The sequence below is a fragment of the Anomaloglossus baeobatrachus genome, chromosome 9 (assembly GCF_048569485.1).
Source record: "Anomaloglossus baeobatrachus isolate aAnoBae1 chromosome 9, aAnoBae1.hap1, whole genome shotgun sequence".
NCBI lineage: Eukaryota > Metazoa > Chordata > Amphibia > Anura > Aromobatidae > Anomaloglossus > Anomaloglossus baeobatrachus.
Window position 1 is genome coordinate 186,906,671 of NC_134361.1, and position 27,525 is coordinate 186,934,195.

A 27,525-nucleotide genomic window follows, 5' to 3' on the forward strand; every position below is an offset into this window, starting at 1 on the left:
TGAGGCTTTTATAGCGGATCCTGCTCCAAAATCCACATGAAAATCAGCGTCAAATAATCTGCAGAAGTTTGAGTTGATCCTAACGTAGCAGGTTTACATGGGAAAAAAAAAGCAACAATGTTTGAAGCTTTTTTGTTTACAAAACAATCCCAATTGGACTACTGAATCAACAGAAGCAGAAAATCAGCCCATGAAAAAAAAATAAATAACTAACACCCCAATTTTTATTTTTTTTAAACCCGGGTACACATGCGTCATGGGTGACAGACAGTCATGTGGTTGCTGGCCATAGAAGGTCACAGCTTTTGGCTGCGCAGAATGCTCCCTGACTTTCCATTGTTCCTGCTGTCAGTATTCATTGGTATAGGTAACTTTCCTACTGGATTCATCTCTCTCCCTTTTGGATACAGCAGTAGTCGCCTTCCACCCAACTGTTGATTATCAATATTCCCTTGGTGCTTAAATACCCCTTCCTTCCTTAGACTGGTGTTGGTGATATTTTCAGTTCATTCAAGCCTTGGTTGCAAGTAGGTGGCTTGTACTCCTCTGTGGTATTGTTGCTGAAAACATTGTTGAACTCCTGCCTGAGTCATCTGTAGATAAGTAGATCATGCATTTTCCCCAGTGTGTCCTCCTTGTGTCTTCTCTAGTGTTTAGTGGGGTCGATGAAGAGCTGATCCCATTCGTTCTTTATTGAGGGTCCAGCACTAGGGATACCTAGGGTCAGGTATCCGGCTCGGCGCATAGGTGAGGAACCTATCTAGGGTGCGGAGGGACGCCGGGACCAGCAGTAGGTTTGGTCAGGGGTCACCATCTCCCCTTTCCCTAGACACAGAGTTTCCCTTCCCTTTCGCTGTTTGCTTGTTACTTCCCCGTACCCAGCGTGACAACATGATGTCTTACTATAGCCGCCTAGTTTCCATCTGAAAACGCACTAAAAAAAGAGAACAAAGCACAGCAATATAAAAACGACATGTTTAGGCTTTTGTTTTTTTTTTTTCAGGGATTGTAAACTATGAAGCGGTTAAAAGTAGTAGAATGTTTACTCTTCGGGCAGCTTCCACTAGAAAGCGGCTGCCCAATAAATATTCTCTGAATTGCAGAAAAAAAAAGTACAGTGGAGCCTTGGTTAACGAGAACAATCTGAGAGTGTGCTTGTTAACCAAGTTACTCATTCAGCAAAGCAAGATTTCCCATAGGACATCATTGCAATGCAGACAATTCCTTCCACAACTTGTTACATGTCCCATCCTGGTCCCCTATTGTGTTCCCCACCCCCCCCCCACACACACACACACAAGCATGCACACGCACGTATTATGCTCACTTTACCTTCTGTTTCATCGCCGGCCTCCTGGGTCTTGTAGTTCGCCGCAATGACGTTGCGATGTACCGGCGAACTACAAGAACTATGAGGCCGGCGGTGGAACGGAAGGTAAGGTGAGCATAATACTGTATGTGTGTGCGTGTGTTTGTGTTTGTGCGTGCTTGTGTGTGCTTGTGTGTGCTTGTTTGGATTGCAAAAGAGCAGGTTAGAGCGCAGTGGATGTACGGAACCGGAAGTGTGTGCGGTGAGTATTTTGCTCGTACAGCAAAGCTTTCTCGTAAACCGAGTTACAAATTTACAGAAAGCTTTGCTTGTTAAGCGAAATTCTCGTTAAGTGGGCTACTCGTTAAGCGAGGTTCCACTGTACTAAAAACACTACCACAAAACAGCCAGTGAAGCTGCATCAGGAAAAAGAGCCATCCTCTTCCCAAAGCGGCACTGCCTAAGAAAACCTCAGTTGGCCCGCTAGCGTTTTTAAGACATCGTGTGCACATACTCAATTGTACAATTTGTTTTTACATGTGGATTTTTCAGCCTGAAAACTCCAAACAGTAAAAATCTGTGTGAACATGCCCTTACACGTGTTTTTATGGTTTCTTTTTTAAAACATGCTTGACAAAGGAGCAAGGCCTATATTGCAATTCTGACTGTCGCAATTGCACCACAATGGACTAAACACTTATCTAAGCAATGATAAATTTGGCGCTTTTCAAGAGTCTCTACTCTAAGTTTGCACCGTCTAAAAGTTAGTGATGGCAAAGGAACTATTGTGCTCTGCAACCTTTACCATATCAGTCCACTATAGCACCGCACAACCATCACCACCCTCACCCGTTCCCTGTAGATTGTGAGCCCTCATGGGCAGGGTCCTCTCTCCTCCTGTAGAATGTGAGCCCTCATGGGCAGGGTCCTCTCTCCTCCTGTAGAATGTGAGCCCTCAGGGGCTGGGTCCTCTCTCCTCCTGTAGACTGTGAGCCCTCGGGGGCAGGGTCCTCTCTCCTCCTGTAGACTGTGAGCCCTCGGGGGCAGGGTCCTCTCTCCTCCTGTAGACTGTGAGCCCTCGGGGGCAGGGTCCTCTCTCCTCCTGTAGACTGTGAGCTCTCGGGGGCAGGGTCCTCTCTCCTCTTGTAGACTGTGAGCCCTCGGGGGCAGGGTCCTCTCTCCTCCTGTAGACTGTGAGCCCTCGGAGGCAGGGTCCTCTCTCCTCCTATAGACTGTGAGCCCTCGGGGGCAGGGTCCTCTCTCCTCCTGTAGAATGTGAGCCCTCAAAGGCAGGGTTCTCTCTTCTCCTGTAGACTGTGAGCCCTCGGGGCCAGGGTCCTCTCTCCTGTTGTAGACTGTGAGCCCTCAGGGCAGGATCCTCTCTCCTCCTGTAGTCTGTGAGCCCTCGAGGGCAGGCTCCTATTTCCTCCTGTAGAATGTGAGCCTTCGGGGGCAGGGTCCTCTCACCTCCTGTAGACTGTGAGCCCTCGGGGCAGGGTCCTCTCTCTCCTCCTGTAGACTGTGAGCCCTCGAGGGCAGGCTCCTATCTCCTCCTGTAGACTGTGAGCCCTTGGGGCAGGGTCCTCTCTCCTCCTGTAGACTATGAGCCCTCGGGGGCAGGGTCCTCTCTCCTCCTGTAGACTGTGAGCCCTCGGGGGCAGGGTCCTCTCTCCTCCTGTAGGCTGTGAGCCCTCGGGGGCAGGGTCCTCTCTCTCCTCCTGTAGGCTGTGAGCCCTCGGGGGCAGGGTCCTCTCTCTCCTCCTGTAGACTGTGAGCCCTCGGGGGCAGGGTCCTCTCTCCTCCTGTAGGCTGTGAGCCCTCGGGGGCAGGGTCCTCTCTCTCCTCCTGTAGACTGTGAGCCCTCGGGGGCAGGGTCCTCTCTCCTCCTGTAGAATGTGAGCCCTCATAGGCAGGGTCCTCTCTCCTCTTGTACTTATCTGTGCCTTGTATTGTTCATGATTATTGTATTTGTCCATACTATGTATACCCTTTTAACATGTAAAGCACCATAGAATAAATGACACTATTATAATAATAATAATAATAATAATATGCAGAAATTTGAGAATGTGTTTACTTAAGACAGAAATGCTGTGAATTTTCCATCTGGTGAAAAATAATGCGGTGTATTACAGTACCACCAAAGTGGATGAAATATTAAAGCTATGTCCCCTGCCCCCCTGTCTTATGCGCACCCTCTGGTGTTTTCATTCTTTTTTTGCATCATCGGCGTCCCGCAGTGCCATCTTGTGACCGTAACTTTTAACTGGCCGGAAGTTAGAAGATCTCAATACGACTCTATGAGAGCCAGGACGAGGAGGCTCTCACAGACTTGTATTGATTTGTGACCTCCAATGCGTGCGGCAGGTCACAAATTGCTGGAGACTAACAGGAGGAACACTGAAAAAAGTAAGTATATGACACGGGGGCAGAGGACTTACATATAAAGCACCACTCCAGAGAAGAAATAAAAAAAATGACTGGAGTGGTTCTTTAACAAACTATCAACACGCTGCACAAAAAAAAGCATGGAAATTGACCTGCGGTGCCGATATCAACTGCCTGTTTCACCCTTTGTAACATGGCTCTAAATCCATAAATAGAGTTGAGCGGATCGGCTATAATCCGGGTCCGACGGATCCGGATCGGGTTGCCGCTGAAGTCCGGATCCAATCCGGAATCCGCGCCTATGTAAATGAATGGGGAGTCGGATCCGGGAAGAGACTCAGAAACTCAGAACTGAATTTGCATCAGATTTTTTACATCTTGTGTGAACATATTCCACCTCCAAAAATCCATGTTACGTCTAAAGGTAAACAACAACATGCAAGGCAGCAATCTGCAGACTAAGGTTGGTCATAAAAAGAAAAAAAACAAAACATAGTAAGAAAATCACAGTCGCACACAACGTGCACTAAAGTCTATTGCAAGTGAGTTTTGTAAAATTTGCGACTGGAAATTGAATATTTTTGGAAACATTTCCAATTCTATGCCACAGACTTGATAGGTCGCCAAACACCGCAATCCCACATATAGTTGTGTTGCCTAAAGTTGGCCCCATAGTGGTCAATCCTGCTGCACTAATGGAATACCCATTCATACCTAATGGAAAGGAATTAGTCTCCCTAGCCAGCAAACATTTTGCCAAAATATCCTCCGTGATAGGAAGTCGAAAAAGGAGCAAAGTATCAGCAAAAAGGCCTGCAAATTTCTTTTTTCAGAAAAACCATGACTTTTGTTTATTAAATGTGCCTGGTACTGCAGCTATTCAAGTGAATGAGGCTGAACTGCAGTACCACAAGCAGCCAATGCAAGAGTGTGGCGCCGTTTCCTTTCCTAATTCTAGACAACCCTTCCCTTGTTTAAGGGAATCTGTCACCAGGTTTTTGCTCCCCTATCTTAGAGCAGCATATTGTAGGGACAGAGACCCTGATTCCAGCGATGTGTCACTTACTGAGCTGTTTGCTGTCATTTTGATAAAATCAATGTTTTCTCTGCTGCAGATCTAGCAGTTATACAGAGCTCATGAATATGCTGGACTACCTATAGCATGCCAAGTAGTCCTGTAATGATAATTTTTTGCTGACTAAACTGTGATTTGATCAACAACTACAACTACAGCTGCCAATCAGTGGTGGGGGCAGGGTTATACAGAGCTCATGAATATGCTGGAGTACCTGCAGCAGGCCAAGTAGTCCTGTAATGATAATCTCCTGCTGATGAAACTAATTTGATCAACAACTACAACTGCCAATCAGTGGTGGGGGCAGGGTTATACAGAGCTCATGAATATGCTGGAGTACCTGCAGCACACAAGTAGTCCTGTAATGATAATCTCCTGCTGATTAAACCGTGATTTGATCAACAACTACAACTACAGCTGCCAATCAGTGGTGGGGGCAGGGTTATACAGAGCTCATGAATATGCTGGACTACCTGGCAGCACACCAAGTAGTCCTGTAATCATAATCTCCTGCTGATTAAACTGTTATTTGATCAACAACTACAGCTGCCAATCAATGGTGGGGGCAGGGTTATACAGAGCTCATGAATATGCTGGACTACCTGCAGCATGCCAAGTAGTCCTGTAATGATAATCAGCTGCTGATTAAACTGTGATTTGATCAACAACTACAACTACAGCTGCCAATCAGTGGTGGGTGCAGAGTTATACAGAGCTCTTCAATATGCTGGACTACTTGGCAGCAGATTTACTAGTCCTCTAGTGACAATCTCCTGCTGATTAATTAGTGTTTTTATCAAAACTACACTAAGCACCCCAGTAAGTAACACATCGCTGGAGTCAGGATCTCTGCCCCTACATTATGCTGTTCTCAAATTAGATGGCAAAAATCTAGTGACAGATTACCTTTAAATATTGACTATACCAAAACACATGGGAGCACTGTAGGAGCCTTAATGGGAGAGCTCATGTCCACATTTTCACCAAAATCCCTCATCCACTTGCTATCAAATGTAATTATCAAGTAATCAAGCTGTATAAATCTGATGAAGCAGAAACGCCACCTCCCGCTTATCATCCATGGTCTTGAACGCCATTGATTAGTTGTCATGGAAACAACAATGTGTAATATGGCAGCATTAATCAGGTAGGAAAGGTAGGTAAGGAAGTATGCACAGCTAAAAAAAATAAAATAAAATAAAAAGAAATACAGTATTTTTCATATATATATATATATATATATATATATATATATATATATATATACATACATATACATATATATATATATATATATATATATACATACATACACATATACATATATATTTACATACACATACTCTACTTATCAGATGTTATTGGCACTGGTCGGCTCAACCAAATTGCTTGATGTTGAATTTCATCACCGTAACCTTCGTTGTGGGTAAATTTATCTCTTTTTATCATTTTTAGTCTAATGTAAAGTTACATTTTTAGAAAGGGAGCGGTCTCAACAGTCAATGAAAGTGCGTGGAGAAGTTGGAAAATTAGCAACATAAATGTCAGTCTTACCACACTCAGATGGACTTCAGTTCCAGGTTCCGGGATTGGCAGTCTATAGAGAGTCTCCAAGAGCTCGCTACGCTGGTTGTCCTACAAAGAGCAATACACACCTTGAAATCAATATGTTGACGCAAGAAAACAAATGTTATTTACTTACTGACTTACATTATACTGTCATCAGTATAATGTAGGGACAGAGAACCTGATTCCAATCATGTATCACTTAGTTTACTGGGTCCAGCATCTGTGATACAATCAACGTTTTTTCTGCTGTAGATCTAGTAGAGCTCGGAAGGCTGAGCTCTGTATAACCCCTCCCACATCACTTACTGGCAGCCCTGTATAACCCCGCCCACACCACTTACTGGCAGCTGTGTATAACCCCGCGTACACCACTTACTGGCAGCTGTGTATAACCCCGCCCACACCACTTACTGGCAGCTGTATATAACCCCACCCACACCACTTACTGGCAGCTGTATATAACCCCGCCCACACCACTTACTGGCAGCTGTGTATAACCCCACCCACATCACTGATTGGCAGCTGTGTATAACCCCACCCACATCACTGATTGGAAGTTGAGTATAACCCAGCGCATATCAGTGATTGGCAGCTGTGTCTGTGTATAACTCTGCCCACATCACTGATTGGCAGCTGAGTATAACCTTGCCCATATCACTGATTGGCAGCTGTGTATAACCCCACCCACATCACTGATTAGCAGCTGTGAATAACCGAGCCTATATAGCTGATTGGCAGCTGTTAATAACCGAGCCTATAACACTGATTGGCAGTGTTGTGTGTGCAGTTTATATTGACACAGATGCTAATCAGTGGTGGGGTAGGGTTAGAGGAGGATGCACTAGACAGCTAGTCCAGTAGTGATAATCCCCTGCTGAGAAAAGACTAATTTTATTGAAACAGCAAAACACAGCCTAGTAAGTGACACATCGCTGGAATCAGGATTTCTGCCCCTACATCATGCTGCTCTCAGATTACATAGCAAAAGCTTACTGACAGATTCTCTTTAAAAAAAAAAAAAAAAAAAAACCTCCCACTTTTAAAAATGTATGGCATACCCACAGAAAATAGAGATCCCTCAGATGGGACACACGTATCCGAAGAACTGGGCCGAATCACACAGTTATCATTGGAATTCCTATGTGTATGGGAATTCTGACCAGCTCTCCACTTAGAGTAGTGGGGGACAGAGACCCTTTCTCCAGATATATGCAGGTCCCATTCAGGGGACCCTAGAGTAACTTGACCCAAACTCAACAGACACAGACATATATTGTCTGTACTTGGACCGTGAAGGTCTGACTTGTGAAATCAGCTTAAGAAGTTTGTACATCTTCATTGTTCATAGTAGAATTTGGGGGTATGCCGCTAAAAAATAAAACTAAAAATCAGTATTCCACTACACTATTGCATGTAACAAATTTGTACCCCTAAGAAAATCTCCTCAATGTCCCACTTAACATATATAGTCAGGCTTATACATAGTTTTACGTTGGCATAAATTGGAAATGAATATTTTCCTTTGGATTTCCCAGTCTTCAGATAGGTCATATAATGGAGCAGGTTACCTGGTTTTTCAAAGAGTAATCCGCCAAGATGTTGAGCAACTTGTAAAAGACTTCAAACCATGGGAGGTAGCTGAAAAGAAGCACATAGAGGCAAGTTTAAGGTTTTGGAAGATGATTCTAAAAAAGAAAAATCCGTGTAAGACATTTGCGGCATATAGTGTATGATTTTGTTTTAAAAAGGAAGGGGTTCCTATACTTTCATTTAACATTTATAACTTATTTATTTATTTATTTTTTTAAGGGGAGTCTCTCCGGAGAAAAAAAACCTTTGTGAACCTGAGATGAATTGTACTTGTACTGTCAAAATCTATGGTCTACTTTCCCAAAAAATGATCTTCTATCTTCTAAGCTAAATAGCTGCTCGAACTGTGGACGGTCTGTTGTGCCGTGGACAGTTTGGTACACCCTCTCTCATCCACGGACGGTTTGGTAAAACTTGTCTCATCCATGTACGCTTTGGTACACCTTGCCTCATCCATGGACAGTTTGGTACACCTTGTCTCATCCATGGACAGTTTGGTACACCTTGTCTCATCCATGGACAGTGTGGTACACCTTCTCTCATCCATGGACGATTTGGTACACCTTCTCCCATCCATGGACGGTTTGGTACACCTTTTCTCATCCATTGAAGGCTTGATACACCTTGTCTCATCTGTTCCGCCTGTCCAGTTGATCCCACCTTCATAAATTGACAGCATTGACTTCTGTTGAACCAGCATTGTCAACGAATAAAGAAGGGATCTCCTGGCAGAACGAATGACTGAATGAATGAATGAATGAATGAATGAATGAATGAATGAATGAAAGGTGCACCGGACGGTCTACGGTTTACCATGACTTTGATGAGCGTTTTGAAGGTAATAATAGCGTCATCCACAGTGCTATTCTCGTTTTTAAAACCTCCTGTAAGGTCTGTCAAAGTTTGCCAGGATAGTAAAAGTCGATTGCCACGCTTTAAAAGGGGTGGTCCAGTACGCAGCATTAGTGGACAAATTGATGTAAAGCTCATATAGAAAGCTTTTCTCAAATACCTTGTGTGGTCAATTGTGCCTCTGTGCAGTGCTATTGTGGTCCACTCATTCATATCTCGTGACCCCCCAGGCTCCGTGACCTCTGAGACCCGGTGATGTCACGTCAATTTCCAGTTGACCTGACATCACAGAGATGGGCCCTGGTCTCCCTGAGTGACTGGGCTGTGGGCGAAGTTTCACCGTTCATCACAGCCAAACATCTCACATGCTCTTTCCTTTGCTGAAGAGCGCTGCAAGCAGGAGCGATGCTGGTCTGAGACGAGCGGTGAAACTCAGCCCACAGCGCAGTCACTCAGGGAGAATGGGGCCCGCCTCAGTGATGTCGGGTCTACTGGAAGTTGACGTGACATCACCAGATCTCAGAGGGGGTCTCAAGCCCAGGGGTCACATGATGGGGATGAATGGACCGCTACAGTGCCGCTCAGAGGCAAACTTGACTACACAAGGTATTTGAGAAAAGCCATGAGATTTCCATCAATGTGGCCACTAATGCTGAGTAGTTGACCACCACTTTAAATAAACTGGTAATTTGGAATACAACTTAGCTTCTTGGCTCCGTTACTAGTGGAAGCCATGATGCTAGTGTTAACAAAGTCCCCCCCCCAAAAAAAAAATAAAAGCTGTTCCAATAAGATTGCTTTATTTATTTTTTTTACCCACACTACATAGTATTAGCAATTAAAGGGGTTGTCCTAGAAATGGAGTACATTTTATTTCATAATGTTGGAATAATAATAAGTTCCACAATTGGATGTGTTAAAAAAAATTCATGTGCTGAGATAATCCTATATATGTGCGCCTGCTGTGTACTGTGTAATGGCCGTGTCTGACCATGTAAAGCTTCTCCAGTTCATGGTCCACACTTATCACAGCTTCTGGCCAGGAGAGGAAGCATAAGTCATTTCTAGTGAATATACAGATGAAACAGAAGGCGTTCACAGCTTCTGCTTTTTGAGGTAACACATTTCCTGGCCTGTTTTATCACAGGAGTGAGTGGTTCTACCATGCCTCCAATAGTCTGAATTCATCATAAATCAAGTCAGTGACATATAAGCTCAGCAGACACTGGAGCTTCTATGTGAATTACTTGATTGATAATGAACTCGAGGGCTGGAGATCAAAAGAAACACTCAATCCTGTGATAAAACAGGCAGGTAAATATGTTACTTCAGAGTTATCTTGGGAGCGCGCACCTCATGTTTCATCTATATCCTCAAATATCATAAGACACTTATAACATTTCCCCTGGCCAGGAGCTGTAGACATGTGCTGACCATGAACTAGAGCAGCTCTGCATGGTCAGACACGGCCATTACACAGTATTTAGCAGGGACACATATATAAGATTATCTTAGAACAGGGACATTTCTGTTTAACAAATCCAACTGTGGAACTTATCATTCCAAGATCCAGTAATATACTTTGCTCATGGGACACTTTTAACGTCCACCTGAAACCCAAGTAAATCTCTCAAGGGGCAATAATCACCCCAACAAACAACCCATCTTAAACATGTCAAGCAATCGAAAGAAAATGCTTGATCCTCATATTTCTTATGTTTCTGCAGCACATTGCAGGGTACAACTGTGCTGATGGCAATAATGTAAACCGTATGAGAGCAGCGGGAAATAATCCTAGATGAACACTTGGATGATGGAGCGTGATTGACACTTGTTATAGGCAATATATCCGCTTGTGTAAAGGACTCCAAGTATGTGCGCACGCTGAGTTTTTGGTGCAGACATTTTTTGCACCAAAAAGCACGCCCTGTGGAAGCAAAACGCACCAAGACACATGCGGTTTTTGGTGCATTTTAGGTGTTTTTTGGTGTTTTAGGTGCATTTTTTTGGTTAGTTTTACGAGCGTTTTTTTGTTAATTTTACGAGCATTTTTTGGTTCGTTTTAGGAGCGTTTTTTAATTAGTTTTAGAAGCGTTTCTTGGTTAGTTTTATGTGCGTTTCTTGGTTAGTTTTATGTGCGTTTCTTGGTTAGTTTTATGTGCGTTTCTTGGCTAGTTTTAGGAGCGTTTTTTGGTTAGTTTTATGTGCTTTTCTTGGTTAGTTTTAGATGCGTTTTTTGGTTAGTTTTAGCAGCATTTTTGGTTAGTTTTATGTGCATTTCTTGGTTTTAGGTGCATTTTTTAATTAGTTTTAGGAGTGTTTTTCGGTTAGTTTTAGGTGCATTTTTTGTTAGTTTTAGGTGCGCTTTTTGCTTAGTTTTAGGTGCGTTTTTTGGTTGGTTTTAGGAACGTTTTTTGGTTCGTTTTATGTACTTTTTTGGTTAGTTTTATGTGCGTTTTTTGGTTAGTTTTAGGAGCGTTGTTTGATTAGCTTTAAGTGCGTTTTTTATTGAGATTTTTTTCTGTGTTTTTGTGTCATGTATTTTTTGGGGGGAAATCAATGGCTAGAAGGGTTACAAAACGCACCAAGAATTGACATGCTACAATTTTTTCTGCGTCCAAAACTGCAAAATAATAAGCAACAGCACTTCAGAATCCTCCGACTATGCGGGCATGAGGACAGACACGCAGATTTTGGCACGAAAAAAAGTATCAAAAACTGCACTGTGCGCACAAGGCCTTGGCGGCATTATACCTGCTTTTGTAGAGTAATTCCAAGTATTAGTATATTGCAACTTTTAGGTTGAAAAACATCACATTCTATTTGAAAAATTCAACTAAAGAATAAATTGTAAGAATTATACAGAACAAATAAAAAAAAGGAACTACTTGGCGAGTTTCCATCTACATTTTTAAGCACGTATATGTTTCTACACTTTATGTATAGCTCATGTCAAGGATTTGGTCAAAGTGTATAAATGAATTAGTGGCGTTCCTTTGCTGGGTAGAGGCTAAATACAAAGAGCAAATTCTAAAATAGAGCTGGAAAGATTTGTAAAAGCCTTTACAAGACACTGCGTTCTGCCAACTGTAAGGGGATCTGTGCCCCCATGGTTAGGAACTGAGCAGCTTGCAGTAATAAATGAAGTGAGATGCAATTTACGTGACAGATGAGTGAGCGGCACTAATGTTGGTCTGAAGCCTGCAAGTACTACTGTAAAATTTAAGTAGCTTATCAAAATATACTGATAAGCAACATAACTTTTCATGTTATATGACAGCATTATCACTCGTGCTAATACATTTCAATCAGCCTGGGCTGCTGTGAACTGGATATTGCCGAGTGGAAAATGATTAGGAGTTTAAACAAGGAGCGGCGGAGCAGTCACAGCGTAAACATTCGGAGAGGATTAGGCAGCAGAAAAGTCTCTTGCTATAAACAAACTTGCACAAAATTGCAGCAGCTGAACAAGTACCAAGAAATCTTCTCAGTAAAAGGACTTGGAGAGTGAGATTAAGGACCTTTTAGTAAACAGACGGATTACAAGACCCTTATCGCTGGAAACTCCCACTAGTTAGCTGAGAAGTGAAAGGACGGGGGGATTGGGGATCCGAGAAAAATGGGAAAGAAGCACTCAAGGAAAAAAAAGGCAGAAAGAAGTTTTAACAAATTCTAGAGGCTGCTACAATATACGATTCTCGTCCTTTTCCATATGGTAGATTGAAGTGGTTTTTCATAGCATTGATGGCATATGCACGCTTTGTCTGGCCCAGAGGGAACAGGTGAATTCCCCGGTGGGCCCCTGTGCAGGAGTAATCTTTACCCCCAACATGAGCTGAAGTTGGCCAAATATATGTGATTCACAGCTAGCATACCATCATTTATTCAATATAATACCTAATTTATGCTGATACAAAATCAGGGTAATGTAATATTGGAACGGTGGGCTCCTAGAGTCAGTGTTACCGGTGGTCTCCTAGAGTCAGTGTTACCGGTGAGCTCCTAGAGTCAGTGTTACCGGTGAGCTCCTAGAGTCAGTGTTACCGGTGAGCTGCTAGATTCAGTGTTACCAGTGAACTTCTAGAGTCAGTGTTACCGGTGAGCTCCTAGAGTCACTGTTACCGGTGAGCTGCTAGAGACAGTGTTACCGGTGAGCTGCTAGAGTCAGTGTTACCGGTGAGCTCCTAGAGTCAGTGTTACCGGTGAGCTGCTAGAGTCAGTGTTACCGGTGAGCTGCTAGAGTCAGTGTTACCGGTGAGCTGCTAGAGTCAGTGTTACCGGTGAGCTGCTAGAGTCAGTGTTACCGGTGAGCTGCTAGAGTCAGTGTTACCGGTGAGCTCCTAGAGTCAGTGTTACCGGTGAGCTCCTAGAGTCAGTGTTACTGGTGGGCTCCATGAGTTAGTGTTACCGGTGGGCTCCTAGAGTCAGTGTTACTGGTGAGCTGCTAGAGTCAGTGTTATCGGTGGTCTCCTAGAATAAGTGTTACCGGTGGGCTCCTAGAGCCAATGTTACCGGTGAGCTGCTAGAGTCAGTGTTACCGGTGAGCTCCTAGAGTCAGTGTTACCGGTGAGCTGCTAGAGTCAGTGTTACCGGCGGGCTCCTACAGTCAGTGTTACCGGTGAGCTTCTAGAGTCAGTGTTACCAGTGAGCTCCTAGAGTCAGTGTTACCGGTGAGCTCCTAGAGTCAGTGTTACCGGTGAGCTCCTAGAGTCAGTGTTACCGGTGAGCTCCTAGAGTCAGTGTTACCGGTGAGCTCCTAGAGTCAGTGTTACCGGTGAGCTCCTAGAGTCAGTGTTACTGGTGAGCTCCTAGAGTCAGTGTTACCGGTGAGCTGCTAGAGTCAGTGTTACCGGCGGCCTCCTAGAGTCAGTGTTACCGGCGGGCTCCTACAGTCAGTGTTACCGGTGAGCTTCTAGAGTCAGTGTTACCGGTGAGCTTCTAGAGTCAGTGTTACCGGTGAGCTCCTAGAGTCAGTGTTACCGGTGAGTTCCTAGAGTCAGTGTTACCGGTGAGTTCCTAGAGTCAGTGTTATCGGTGAGCTCCTAGAGTCAGTGTTATCGGTGAGCTCCTAGAGTCAGTGTTACCAGTGGGCTCCTAGAATCAATGTTACCGGTGAGCTCCTAGAGTCAGTGTTACCGGTGAGCTCCTAGAGTCAGTGTTACCGGTGAGCTGCTAGATTCAGTGTTACCAGTGAACCTCTAGAGTCAGTGTTACCGGTGAGCTCCTAGAGTCACTGTTACCGGTGAGCTGCTAGAGACAGTGTTACCGGTGAGCTGCTAGAGTCAGTGTTACCGGTGAGCTCCTAGAGTCAGTGTTACCGGTGAGCTGCTAGAGTCAGTGTTACCGGTGAGCTGCTAGAGTCAGTGTTACCGGTGAGCTGCTAGAGTCAGTGTTACCGGTGAGCTGCTAGAGTCAGTGTTACCGGTGAGCTCCTAGAGTCAGTGTTACCGGTGAGCTCCTAGAGTCAGTGTTACCGGTGAGCTCCTAGAGTCAGTGTTACTGGTGGGCTCCATGAGTTAGTGTTACTGGTGGGCTCCTAGAGTCAGTGTTACTGGTGAGCTGCTAGAGTCAGTGTTATCGGTGGTCTCCTAGAATAAGTGTTACCGGTGGGCTCCTAGAGCCAATGTTACCGGTGAGCTCCTAGAGTCAGTGTTACCGGCAGGCTCCTACAGTCAGTGTTACCAGTGAGCTGCTAGAGTCAGTGTTACCGGTGAGCTGCTAGAGTCAGTGTTACCGGTGAGCTGCTAGAGTCAGTGTTACCGGTGAGCTCCTAGAGTCAGTGTTACCGGTGAGCTCCTAGAGTCAGTGTTACCGGTGAGCTCCTAGAGTCAGTGTTACCGGTGAACTGCTAGAGTCAGTGTTACCGGTGAACTTCTAGAGTCAGTGTTACCGGTGAGCTGCTAGAGTCAGTGTTGCCGGTGAGCTGCTAGAGTCAGTGTTACCGGTGAGCTGCTAGAGTCAGTGTTACCGGTGAGCTCCTAGAGTCAGTGTTACCGGTGAGCTCCTAGAGTCAGTGTTACTGGTGGGCTCCATGAGTTAGTGTTACCGGTGGGCTCCTAGAGTCAGTGTTACTGGTGAGCTGCTAGAGTCAGTGTTATCGGTGGTCTCCTAGAATAAGTGTTACCGGTGGGCTCCTAGAGCCAATGTTACCGGTGAGCTGCTAGAGTCAGTGTTACCGGTGAGCTCCTAGAGTCAGTGTTACCGGTGAGCTGCTAGAGTCAGTGTTACCGGCGGGCTCCTACAGTCAGTGTTACCGGTGAGCTTCTAGAGTCAGTGTTACCAGTGAGCTCCTAGAGTCAGTGTTACCGGTGAGCTCCTAGAGTCAGTGTTACCGGTGAGCTCCTAGAGTCAGTGTTACCGGTGAGCTCCTAGAGTCAGTGTTACTGGTGAGCTCCTAGAGTCAGTGTTACCGGTGAGCTGCTAGAGTCAGTGTTACCGGCGGCCTCCTAGAGTCAGTGTTACCGGCGGGCTCCTACAGTCAGTGTTACCGGTGAGCTTCTAGAGTCAGTGTTACCGGTGAGCTTCTAGAGTCAGTGTTACCGGTGAGCTCCTAGAGTCAGTGTTACCGGTGAGCTCCTAGAGTCAGTGTTACCGGTGAGTTCCTAGAGTCAGTGTTATCGGTGAGCTGCTAGAGTCAGTGTTACCGGTGAATTTCTAGAGTCAGTGTTACCGGTGAGCTCCTAGAGTCAGTGTTACCGGCGGGCTCCTACAGTCAGTGTTACCGGTGAGCTTCTAGAATCAGTGTTACCGGTGAGCTCCTAGAGTCAGTGTTATCGGTGAGCTCCTAGAATCAGTGTTATCGGTGAGCTCAATGAGTCAGTGTTACCAGTGGGCTCCTAGAATCAATGTTACCGGTAAACTCCTAGAGTCAGTGTTACCGGTGAGCTCCTAGAGTCAGTGTGATCGGTAAGCTCCTAGAGTCAGTGTTACCGGTGAGCTCCTAGAGTCAGTGTTACTGGTGGGCTCCATGAGTCAGTGTTACTGGTGGGCTCCATGAGTCAGTGTTACCGGTGGGCTCCTAAAGTCAATGTTACCGGTAAGCTCCTAGAGTCAGTGTTACCGGCGGGCTCCTAGAGTCAGTGTTACCGGCGGGCTCCTAGAGTCAGTGTTACCGGCGGGCTCCTACAGTCAGTGTTACCGGTGAGCTTCTAGAGTCAGTGTTATCGGTGAGCTCCTAGAGTCAGTGTTATCGGTGAGCTCCTAGAGTCAGTGTTACCAGTGGGCTCCTAGAATCAATGTTACCGGTAAACTCCTAGAGTCAGTGTTACCGGTGAGCTCCTAGAGTCAGTGTGATTGGCGAGCTCCTAGTCAGTGTGATTGGCGAGCTCCTAGAGTCAGTGTTACTGGTGAGCTCCTAGAGTCAGTGTTACCGGTAAGCTCCTAGAGTCAGTGTTACCAGTGAGCTCCTAGAGTCAGTGTTACTGGTGGGCTCCATGAGTCAGTGTTACTGGTGGGCTCCATGAGTCAGTGTTACTGGTGGGCTCCATGAGTCAGTGTTACCGGTGGGCTCCATGAGTCAGTGGTACCGGTGGGCTCCTAGAGTCAGTGTTACCGGTGAGCTCCTAGAGTCAGTGTTACCGGTGAGCTTCTAGAGTCAGTGTGATCGGTGAGCTCCTAGAATCAGTGTTACTGGTGAGCTCCTAGAGTCAGTGTTACTGGTGGGCTCCATGAGTTAGTGTTACCGGTGGGCTCCTAGAGTCAGTGTTACTGGTGAGCTGCTAGAGTCAGTGTTATCGGTGGTCTCCTAGAATAAGTGTTATCGGTGAGCTCCTAGAGTCAGTGTTATCGGTGAGCTCAATGAGTCAGTGTTACCAGTGGGCTCCTAGAATCAATGTTACCGGTAAACTCCTAGAGTCAGTGTTACTGGTGAGCTCCTAGAGTCAGTGTGATCGGTAAGCTCCTAGAGTCAGTGTTACCGGTGAGCTCCTAGAGTCAGTGTTACTGGTGGGCTCCATGAGTCAGTGTTACTGGTGGGCTCCATGAGTCAGTGTTACCGGTGGGCTCCTAGAGTCAATGTTACCGGTAAGCTCCTAGAGTCAGTGTTACCGGTGAGCTCCTAGAGTCAGTGTGATCGGTGAGCTCCTAAAGTCAGTGTTACCGGTGAGCTCCTAGAGTCAGTGTTACCGGTGAGCTGCTAGAGTCAGTGTTACCGGTGAGCTGCTAGAGTCAGTGTTACCGGCGGGCTCCTAGAGTCAGTGTTACCGGCGGGCTCCTAGAGTCAGTGTTACCGGCGGGCTCCTACAGTCAGTGTTACCGGTGAGCTTCTAGAGTCAGTGTTACCGGTGAGCTCCTAGAGTCAGTGTTATCGGTGAGCTCCTAGAGTCAGTGTTACCAGTGGGCTCCTAGAATCAATGTTACCGGTAAACTCCTAGAGTCAGTGTTACTGGTGAGCTCCTAGAGTCAGTGTGATCGGTAAGCTCCTAGAGTCAGTGTTACCGGTGAGCTCCTAGAGTCAGTGTTACTGGTGGGCTCCATGAGTCAGTGTTACCGGTGAGCTCCTAGAGTCAGTGTGATCGGTGAGCTCCTAGAGTCAGTGTTACTGGTGAGCTCCTAGAGTCAGTGTTACCGGTAAGCTCCTAGAGTCAGTGTTACCAGTGAGCTCCTAGAGTCAGTGTTACTGGTGGGCTCCATGAGTCAGTGTTACCGGTGGGCTCCATGAGTCAGTGTTACCGGTGGGCTCCTAGAGTCAGTGTTACCGGTGAGCTCCTAGAGTCAGTGTGATCGGTGAGCTCCTAGAATCAGTGTTACTGGTGAGCTCCTAGAGTCAGTGTTACTGGTGGGCTCCATGAGTTAGTGTTACCGGTGGGCTCCTAGAGTCAGTGTTACTGGTGAGCTGCTAGAGTCAGTGTTATCGGTGGTCTCCTAAAATAAGTGTTACCGGTGGGCTCCTAGAGCCAATGTTACCGGTGAGCTGCTAGAGTCAGTGTTACCGGTGAGCTCCTAGAGTCAGTGTTACCGGTGAGCTGCTAGAGTCAGTGTTACCGGCGGGCTCCTACAGTCAGTGTTACCGGTGAGCTTCTAGAGTCAGTGTTACCAGTGAGCTCCTAGAGTCAGTGTTACCGCTGAGCTCCTAGAGTCAGTGTTACCGGTGAGCTCCTAGAGTCAGTGTTACCGGTGAGCTCCTAGAGTCAGTGTTACCGGTGAGCTCCTAGAGTCAGTGTTACCGGTGAGCTGCTAGAGTCAGTGTTACCGGTGAACTTCTAGAGTCAGTGTTACCGGTGAGCTCCTAGAGTCAGTGTTACCGGCGGGCTCCTACAGTCAGTGTTACCGGTGAGCTTCTAGAGTCAGTGTTACCGGTGAGCTCCTAGGGTCAGTGTTATCGGTGAGCTCCTAGAGTCAGTGTTATCGGTGAGCTCCATGAGTCAGTGTTACCAGTGAGCTCCTAGAATCAATGTTACCGGTAAACTCCTAGAATCAGTGTTACCGGTGAGCTCCTAGAGTCAGTGTTACCAGTGAGCTCCTAGAGTCAGTGTTACTGGTGAGCTCCTAGAGTCAGTGTTACCGGTAAGCTCCTAGAGTCAGTGTTACCGGTAAGCTCCTAGAGTCAGTGTTACCGGTGAGCTCCTAGAGTCAGTGTTACTGGTGGGCTCCATGAGTCAGTGTTACCGGTGGGCTCCTAGAGTCAATGTTACCGGTAAGCTCCTAGAGTCAGTGTTACCGGTGAGCTCCTAGAGTCAGTGTGATCGGTGAGCTCCTAGAGTCAGTGTTACTGGTGAGCTCCTAGAGTCACTGTTACCGGTAAGCTCCTAGAGTCAGTGTTACCGGTAAGCTCCTAGAGTCAGTGTTACTGGTGGGCTCCATGAGTTAGTGTTACCGGTGGGCTCCTAGAGTCAGTTTTACTGGTGAGCTCCTAGAGTCAATGTTACCAGTGGGCTCCTAGAGTCAGTGCTACTGGTGGGTTCCTATAGTCAGCGTCACCGGTAGGCTCCTAGAGTCAGTGACACCAGTGGGCCACTTCTATCCTAGTCTGACAAAGGGCATACACTTACATCAGGACAATATTTAAAGGGAACCTGTCACCTGGTTTGTCCCTTATGAGCTGCGGCCACCACCAGTTATCCCTTATATACAGCATTATAAAATACTATATATAAGAGCCCAGGCCGCTCTGTATAACATAAAAAACACCTTTATACTACTCAACTCAGGGTCAGTCCGGTCCAATGGGTTTTGGTGCTCTCGTTCTGGCACCTCCTCTCTCCTTGCGATCACTGCCCTCCTACTCAGCCCCGTGTGCGCGACGCGTCCTGCATCAATGCCCCCATTGCGCTCCGGTGCATACCCACTTTAATCTGCCTGGCAGAGGACAACCCAAAGTACTATAGTTTGCATGTGTGGGTGGTCTTTGACCTTTTTTACATCTGTGCATTACAGTACTTTGCTGTGCCTTCAGCAGGGAAGATCAAAGTGTGCCTGTGCAGGAGCGCAATAGAGGCCTCTCTGTGAATGATGCAGAACGCATCACAGATATGGGGTTGGCCAGGAGGACGGCGACTGCACTAGATGGAGGAGGCGCCGGACCAAGAGCAGCAACACCCATCAGACCAGGCCGCCCCCTAGGTGAGTATTATAAAAGGTTTTTTTTCCATGTTATACAGAGCGGTCTGGGCTCTTATATACAGTATTCTGGAATGGTATATATAGGAGCTTACTGGTAGTGGCCACAGCTCATAAGGGAAAATCCTGGTGACAGGTTCCCTTTAATTGGTGTGGGTCCGAGCTTCAGGATTCCTGATGATCATAAGAACGAAAAGCACAGAAAAACAGAAAAGAAAGTGTGAACAGAAGAAATCTTTTGCGAACGTGACGGTTCAATGTTGAGCCGGACATATATTTTCCAGATTAGGTCTTCTTACACCTGGTATACCCTCCATTGTTGCAGATGGCACAGAGGGCTCTGTCTACTTGACATTTATGACTACCTCGGAACATGAGCAAATCTTTCAATTAATACTTATTTGTGGACTTGGTATTCATTTTTTTAAATCTATCTAGAGGCCATCTTTAATCAGATCAACAGTATTATCCATAAGTTCTTCTAAAGCCTATGCACTATATGCAAGGGATGACAAACATTAGAAGGAGGGACTGCAATAGACCCTGGAAGACATGTAGAGTAGGGCCTCAGGATACAACATTTTTTCACATTATCAAGGAGTGGGACTTTGGAAATTGAAGTAATCGTATAAAACAAAGTTTATATTCATGGCAACACAGCACTCTTACGAATACAGTGTGTGAAACTAAAACATCAAAAGCAAAAAAAAAACAAAAAAAAAACAAGGACACAAATTAAAGAAATCACCAGGTCAAAAGTTTCCAGTTTTTTACTTATTTTATTCCTGCTTCTCTTCTGAGTATTTAAGTGTTTGGGTTTTTTTTAATCATACATACAGTTCCAGAGATATGACTTTTTAATTAGCGTTACTTTGTATGATCTTTAACAAGGGGGTGTGGCTTATTGGGTAATAATTCAGAGCAGCCTGAAGACACGCCCCCAGGTAATCCTCTTGGCTACGTCCACTTATAAAGACCATAACAATTAGCCACAAATAAAAAAGGCCCATATCTCTCAAACCGTAGAGCAAATTTTCAAAAAGCAAAACATGTAATACACAGGGGAGTGGCGGCAATATAGTAAGAACTAAAACTGGACACTTTTGACCCAATGAAAGACTTCCTTAAAATAGGACCTATGAGCACAAAATGACTGTTCAAACCAAACACACATGCTTGCTATACCCTTGGCGTTGTCGAGCAGTTCTGCAAACGTTTCCATCTAGTTGTTTTCCTCATACACTGACGAACAAAAGGGTAACAATGTTTTGAACTTTTGATTTTCGGGCTTCATATCTCACCATCCAATACAGCATTGTGTGTGACACCACCATCTTGGCTATCTCACATATAAATTTGACTTGTAACTAACTAGCATATGATTACTTATGCAGATTCTTGTCGTTTCCCTGCATTGTTACTATTTTGCTCCTAAAAATTTAAACTTACATTTTTTATTATTTTTTTAGTATTTTGTAAATCAACCTTTGGCTTTCAGCACTGCCTGAATCCTTCTGGGCTCTTGATCAGATTCAAGCATTTCATGACGAAAATCTGATCCCAGGTCTCTTCTACACGTTCCCAATGTTGGTACATATATAGCTTTTTCTTCAACTCTACCCACAAGTGTTCTATTGGATTGAGGTCTAGAGACTTTGGGGCCAATGCAGAACCTCTGCGTCACGGTCACTGAAACATTTCTTTTTACCAATTTCGATATATGCTTCGGGTCATCGTCCGGCTGGAAGACTGTGTCGTCCTTTTCATACCCATAGTACTCAAGTGTATGAAGTATCTCATCTTGTAGGATACCCACATACAGCTCAGCACTGAGCCCACCATTGATCCTGGTCAAATATCCAACGCCTTTGGCTGTGAAACCACCCCATATCATCAGGCTTCCTCCGCCGAACTTAATAGCTCCTTCAATTTCTAGATCTGATAGCCCCTTTTTCCCTTGTTTCTTGAAGATCCATTTGCACCCATCAGATCCTAGTCTACTCATTTTTTTCTCAACACACCAAATCACCTGATTCTAATTTTCTACTGTTCACTTTTCGTACAAACTCGAGCCAATACTTCTTATGACCATATTGAAGTTGAGGCTTCTTCACCTTTTTTTGGGCCACCATCCCAGACTTGTGTATCGTGTGTCGCATGGTGCCTGTATGTATGTCAGTGATCTCCCTATTATGAAGCATACGAGTCAACGAGTTACCTCTACTGCCGTGTTTGTCGCTCCAGAACTGATAGACTTTGTGATTAGATGACTTGTTGACTGACATTTTGCCTGGACGTCCACCTCTTCGCTTTTAAATTAATGGATGGACTTCACTTCTTATTCTACCAAATGTCATGGTCTCACATGATGCAGTTTGGCAATTGTCTTGGCCTTGAAACTGCTATCGATGAGTTGGATGATGCGGTTTCTCTTTTCTTGGGAAATCTTCTTCGTAGCTGCCCTATGATTCGAACCAGTGACCTTTCACCTGGGAATAAGCCTAATAGCACACTGAGCTATTAGGGAATGTGAGAACAAATTATAATTAGTAGTATACAGGAAGAAAAAGATTTTTCCACCACCAAGAGCAAAACAGTAACAATGCAGTGGGACGACAAGAATCTGCATAACTAATCATATGCTAAATAGTTCAAAGTCAAATTTATGTATGAGATAACCAAGATGATTGTCTATAAAACGATGGTCTCATGTTCGAATCTGTAGTGGATGGTGAGATATGGAGCCTGAAAGTCAGAAGTTCAAAACATTGTTACCCTTTCGCTCATTAGAGTATCCTGATATTCCTGATGTTTTCATCAGTATAATCTATTGACAATCTATATAGTGGGAAGTTGGAATTCCCAATAGCTTCATGGGTCTTTGACAGCGATAGTGCCATGCTGATGATATCATTGTAATATGGAGCTGACATTCAAGCTGCTCTGTAATATATTCTCTTAGGCTCACCAAAGCTCAGCCTATGCGTTAAGGCTAACCTCAGGTCGCTACTTAAGAAGCACCAGTGACCTTGAGTAAAATGTATTATTTATTTGCCGCTGCCGACTTTCTATATACACTGCATACATTTTACTTTATTCTAGGGTAGACTTGCTTCGTTCACTGTCACAAGTAGAAGATTGATATTTCACTGTCTGAACTGACCTTTTGTTCTGCAGCCGTCCCCGGCTCCGAGAATCAAGAAAACTCATAACATACAAATATTAAACTTCTGTAATTTGGGCTGCGGCGCGCCATACTCATTACAGGAAATTACCACCTGGCGTAAACTGTGCTGTTACATGGGACTGCAAGAAGACCTACAGCTCTACATTGGAAAACCTAAAAAAGTGCCATCCGTCTTGGGCAGTTTTTCATGTGTACCGGATATGATTTTTATCCATTTTTGGATCACATTTTCCTTTTTTCGTATCAGTATGCCATTCAATTTTATCTTGTGCAAAAAAAATACTAAACCCATTAGACAGTAAAAAACGAACAGCGTTCAGATGACAGATGGCATATCAGTGCTCTCCATTTTTTTGACTGATCCGTTCACTTGATTTTGATCTGCAAGATGTATCGAAAAAGAACATTTCAGGACGAAAGTATAAATTCGATCTTTCAGGTTGATGTTTCAGTGGACAAACTGCACATATGGCCCGTATACGCTCATACCGGAGAGGTTGCTGCAGAACGAGGAGCCATTCTCTAGTCTGGTCTCTTGGCAAGGGCCCCGTGCGGACACGTTGGGTAGTGACTACTGTTATACACATGATTGGAGAAGATACAGTTGTACCTTTAAACTGGAATTGATACAAAAAGTTTAACATAGAGCGAAATTGCTCTCCGGATTTCATGGGCTGCAAATCCACAGTACATTAAAGTGCGAGCCACTTGCAGTGTATGAACGGCTTGCATTGGGGGGTTACAGCAACGTCATCGTATGTAGTGTGCAGCAAACACAAAGAAAATGGTGTGTTCTGGCTGGAGACACTCGGACTCATTCTCCAGCCAGGACACACTAGCCTCACAAGGTACCCGATAATCTCCCCACCAAACTGCAGGACACATCAACCTCACAAGGTACCCGATAATCCCCCCACCAAACTGCAGGACACATCAGCCTCACAAGGTACCCGATAATTCCCCCACCAAACTATCAGGACATACCAGCCTCACAAGGTACCAGATAATCCCCCCACCAAACTGCAGGACACACCAGCCTCACAAGGTACCCGATAATCCACCCACCAAACTGCAGAACACACCAGCCTCACAAGGTACCCGATAATCCCCCCACCAAACTGCAGGACACACCAGCCTCACAAGGAACCCGATAATCCCCCCACCAAACTGCAGGACACACCAGCCTCACAAGGTACCCGTTAATCCCCCCACCAAACTGCAGGACACACCAGCCTCACAAAGTTCCCGATAATCCCCCCACCAAACTGCAGGACACACCAGCCTCACAAGATACCTGATAATCCCCCCACCAAACTGCAGGACACACCAGCCTCACAAGGTACCAGATAATCCCTCCACCATACTGTAAGGACACACAAGACTCACAAGGTACCCGATAATCTCCTCCCACCAAATTGCCAAGACACTAGCCACACAAGGTGCCCGATAATCCCCCAATCAAACTGCCAGGACACACCAGCCTCACAAGGTGCCCGATAATCCCCCCACCAAACTGGCAAGACACACCAGCCTCACAAAGTTCCCGATAATCCCCCCACCAAACTGCGGGATCAGAGCCATTGTTTAGCCTCTATATTTGAACTAATTAAACCTACCAGTTTCTTTGAACTCATATCGGCTGGATCCTTGCACTATAAGACTATGGGCCTACCTAAACAGGACGGCATCTATCATTATATGCCATAGCCACCTCACCAAGATCCTGAAATGTCATATTCTTCCTCTATTAGATATCTCCTACTATACCAGCCTCCACCAGGGTATTTTCTTTATCTGCCCAGGAGCCTTTCCCTTTGGATCAAATCTTACCATTAGCCACACTAAGCAACATTATGACCAAGACCAGTTGGTCGAAACGTCAATCACTTCAATAGTCGTCATTTTGACTACATACACTGTATATTTATTCACCTAGCATATATAGCAAATATGCATAAAAAATGTTTTTCTGCATCTTCAATTAAGCATACAGCAATTTTTGGACTATTAATTACTTCCACAGGGGGCACCCCTTAAGGAAGTCAATGGAAACATGTGTTGCCTCTGAGGAAGTCAAACGAAATGCACATCGTCCACTGAGGAAGTCAAATGAAATGTGCGTCGCCCCTGGTGAAGTCAAACAAAACGTGTGTCACCCTCTGAAAAAGTCAAATGAAATGTGCATCGCCCCCTGTGGAAGCCAAACGAAATGCACGTTGGCCCCTGAGGAAGTCAAAGGAAACACGTGTTATTCCCCTGAAGAAGACAAAGGAAACACGTGTTACCCCCCTGAAGAAGACAAAGGAAACGCGTGTCAGCTCCTGAAGAAGTCAAGGGAAACGTGCATCACCTCTTGAGTAAGTCAAATGAAACAAGTGTCACCCCTGAGAAAGTCAAATGAAAAGTGCATAACCCCCTGAGAAAGACAAATGAAACGTGTGTTGCCCCCTGAGGAAATCAAATGAAACATGTGTCACCCCATGAAGAAGTCAAATGAAACGTAAGTCACCCCGTGAGGAAGTCAAATAAAACACGAGCCACCCCCTGAGAAAATCAACCGAAACGTCCGTCGCCATCTGAGGAAGTCAAACAAAATGCGTGTCAGGGTAGAGGGACACTTGGTGCTACATATCATGATACATCATAAGATCTCTATTGCAGGTTATTTTACATGTTTACATCTTTATATATTGTCCTGCTGTCCAGATCCCTCCTTTTTGAGACATCTTTTTGTAATTTTATCATATATTTTTATCTATTTTGCAAATAAAAGTTAGATTTTATGGTAATAATTTCTGTTTATGTTCACTTTGTATGCTATAATCACCAGATTTAGCCATTTGTTTTTGACCCTCTGATTATTTCTGATCGGACATGTGTGATGATACTTGAGCAGAAAGTATCACTGTGGGTAAAGCGGACGCCACTACTTTTCCTAGCGCTCATATTTCTTATGTAATCGTTTAGACCTAATTTTATCATTTAGGTTACGCCTCTGCTCTCGAGTTATTGGATAAACGACTTTTATACAACGTCGTATATGATTTTTGGAAGAGGATATAAAAGTATGCCGTAAGAGGACTATTCCGCCAAGCTACGCTTTGATATGATGTGATCTGGAAGTCATTATTTAGGCACGTGATATGATCCGTGACAGGTAGGGTGTAAAATACATACAGATTTTAGATGAGCAGTGCACGGGGAATCCGCTGGCTGGGAATCAGGAACAGAAACAAGCACAGCTCACAATAGAAGTATCACTAAAATCAATAACCCGGGTGTCTGATGTATCTTAGACCCTGCTGAATATGCCGGTGCGGAGCAGCTTCTCTCTCGCGTGCATTGCCCGTGTTACGTCCAATGATGGCAGTGTTGAGGTACGTGGAGCTGACATTTCCTGTCTCTTCAATCTCCCAACACGGAGACATAACAAGACGTTTCATTCACTCATTAACTCTTTACCTTCATTTAAAGACGTGGCGGAGAAATCCATCACAATTAAGTATTGGCAGAATCTGAATGAAGGAGAGGGCGGCTTAGGATAGACTCATGAACGGCAGATTTGCTGCCGAAATTTCTGAAAATCAGTCCAGTGCAACCGACTTGGATTTCAGCAGTGAACAATCACAGAAGTGTGATTATACCGTAACGGTACACAAAAAGTTACCCGCTATAAGAGATTCCTGGTGGTGTTCTACATAGTTATGCTGAGCGGATCGTTTGTCATGTCACAATCTGCAGATTTTATTCACTTATCGGTATGAACTCAGGGCTAAAATCATTAATATAAAATATTGTGCCACTGGAATTACTCAATCCCATTGTAAATGATTTGGGGGAGTCTTTACCGTCTGTAAAGAAAAACTTTCAGCTTAGCGCACTACCGTAATGTAGCCCATGTAGGAGGATGCACGGAGGGTTCACAGGGAGCGATGAATAGAAAAATCACAAAAAGAAGCACCCAAAAATATGTTTTAGTCAAAAATCCATAAGGTAACACTAAAAAGATAAAGAGTACATGATGAAACTTATACGTTTCGGTCCTGATGAGTATGGGTCTAATTTGATACGGTCTGAAACGCGTATCATGTACTCATCTTTTTATTGTTACCATTTGGATTTTAATAGATCTTCAATAACTGGATTTATAACAAATGGATCCTTGCTTCTTTTTGTGATTTTTCTTTGCCATCTGTGTTGGCACTGTGAACAAGATCCTCATAGGGTAACACTAAAAAGATAAAGAGTACATGATGAAACTTACGCGTTTCAGACCTGATGAGTAAAGACCTAATTTGATACAGTCCAAAACGCATAAGCTTTCATGTACTCATTTTTTTATTGTTACCATTTGGATTTTAATGGATCTTCAATAAATGGATTTTTAACTAATGGATCTTTGCTTCTTTTTGTGATTTTTCTGTACAGTCGGTGTCGGCACTGTGAACAGGATCCTCATACAGTAACACTAAAAAGATAACGATTACATGATGAAACTTACGCGTTTCGGATCTTATAAGTAGGGACCTAATTTGATATGGTCTGAAATGCGTAAGCTTTCATGTAATCATCTTTTTATAGTTACCATTTGGATTTTAATGGATCTTCAATAAATGGATTTTTAACTATTGGATCCTAATTATTCACAAAACTAAAAGGGCAGCAGGGCACTTAAAAAAAAAAAAAAGGTAAAAAAAGTTAATTTACCAGTTAACCTATATGTCCAGAGAAGAGCAACCAAGATGGTAGAAGGTCTGCAAACCATGTCATATGAAGAACGGCTAAAAGAAATAGGGATGTTTAGTTTGAAAAAGAGAGAAGGCTGAGAGGAGACTTAATAGCGGTCTACAAATATATGAAAGCTAGTCACAGGGCAGAGGGAACCACCCTATTCTCATTAGCACAAGAAAGTACAAGAAGGAATGAGATGAAACTAAAAGGAAGGAGATTCAGATTAGACATTATGAAAAACTTTCTGACAGTGAGGGCAGTCAGGGA

At 44.7% G+C, this 27,525-nt stretch overlaps 1 protein-coding gene across 4 annotated transcripts in view; it reads right to left on the reverse strand.

The window, feature by feature from the left end:
* DENND1A (DENN domain containing 1A) overlaps positions 1-27,525 on the reverse strand; it is a 924,202-nt gene that overhangs the window by 499,990 nt on the left and 396,687 nt on the right. For all 4 annotated transcript variants that reach the window (XM_075324120.1, XM_075324118.1, XM_075324119.1 and 1 more), the window contains exons 6-7: positions 7,910-7,979; positions 6,327-6,407 (exon numbers count right to left, since the gene is read on the reverse strand). In XM_075324120.1, coding sequence (XP_075180235.1) covers positions 6,327-6,407; positions 7,910-7,979 — 151 coding nt within the window. The remainder of the gene's footprint in view (positions 1-6,326; positions 6,408-7,909; positions 7,980-27,525) is intronic.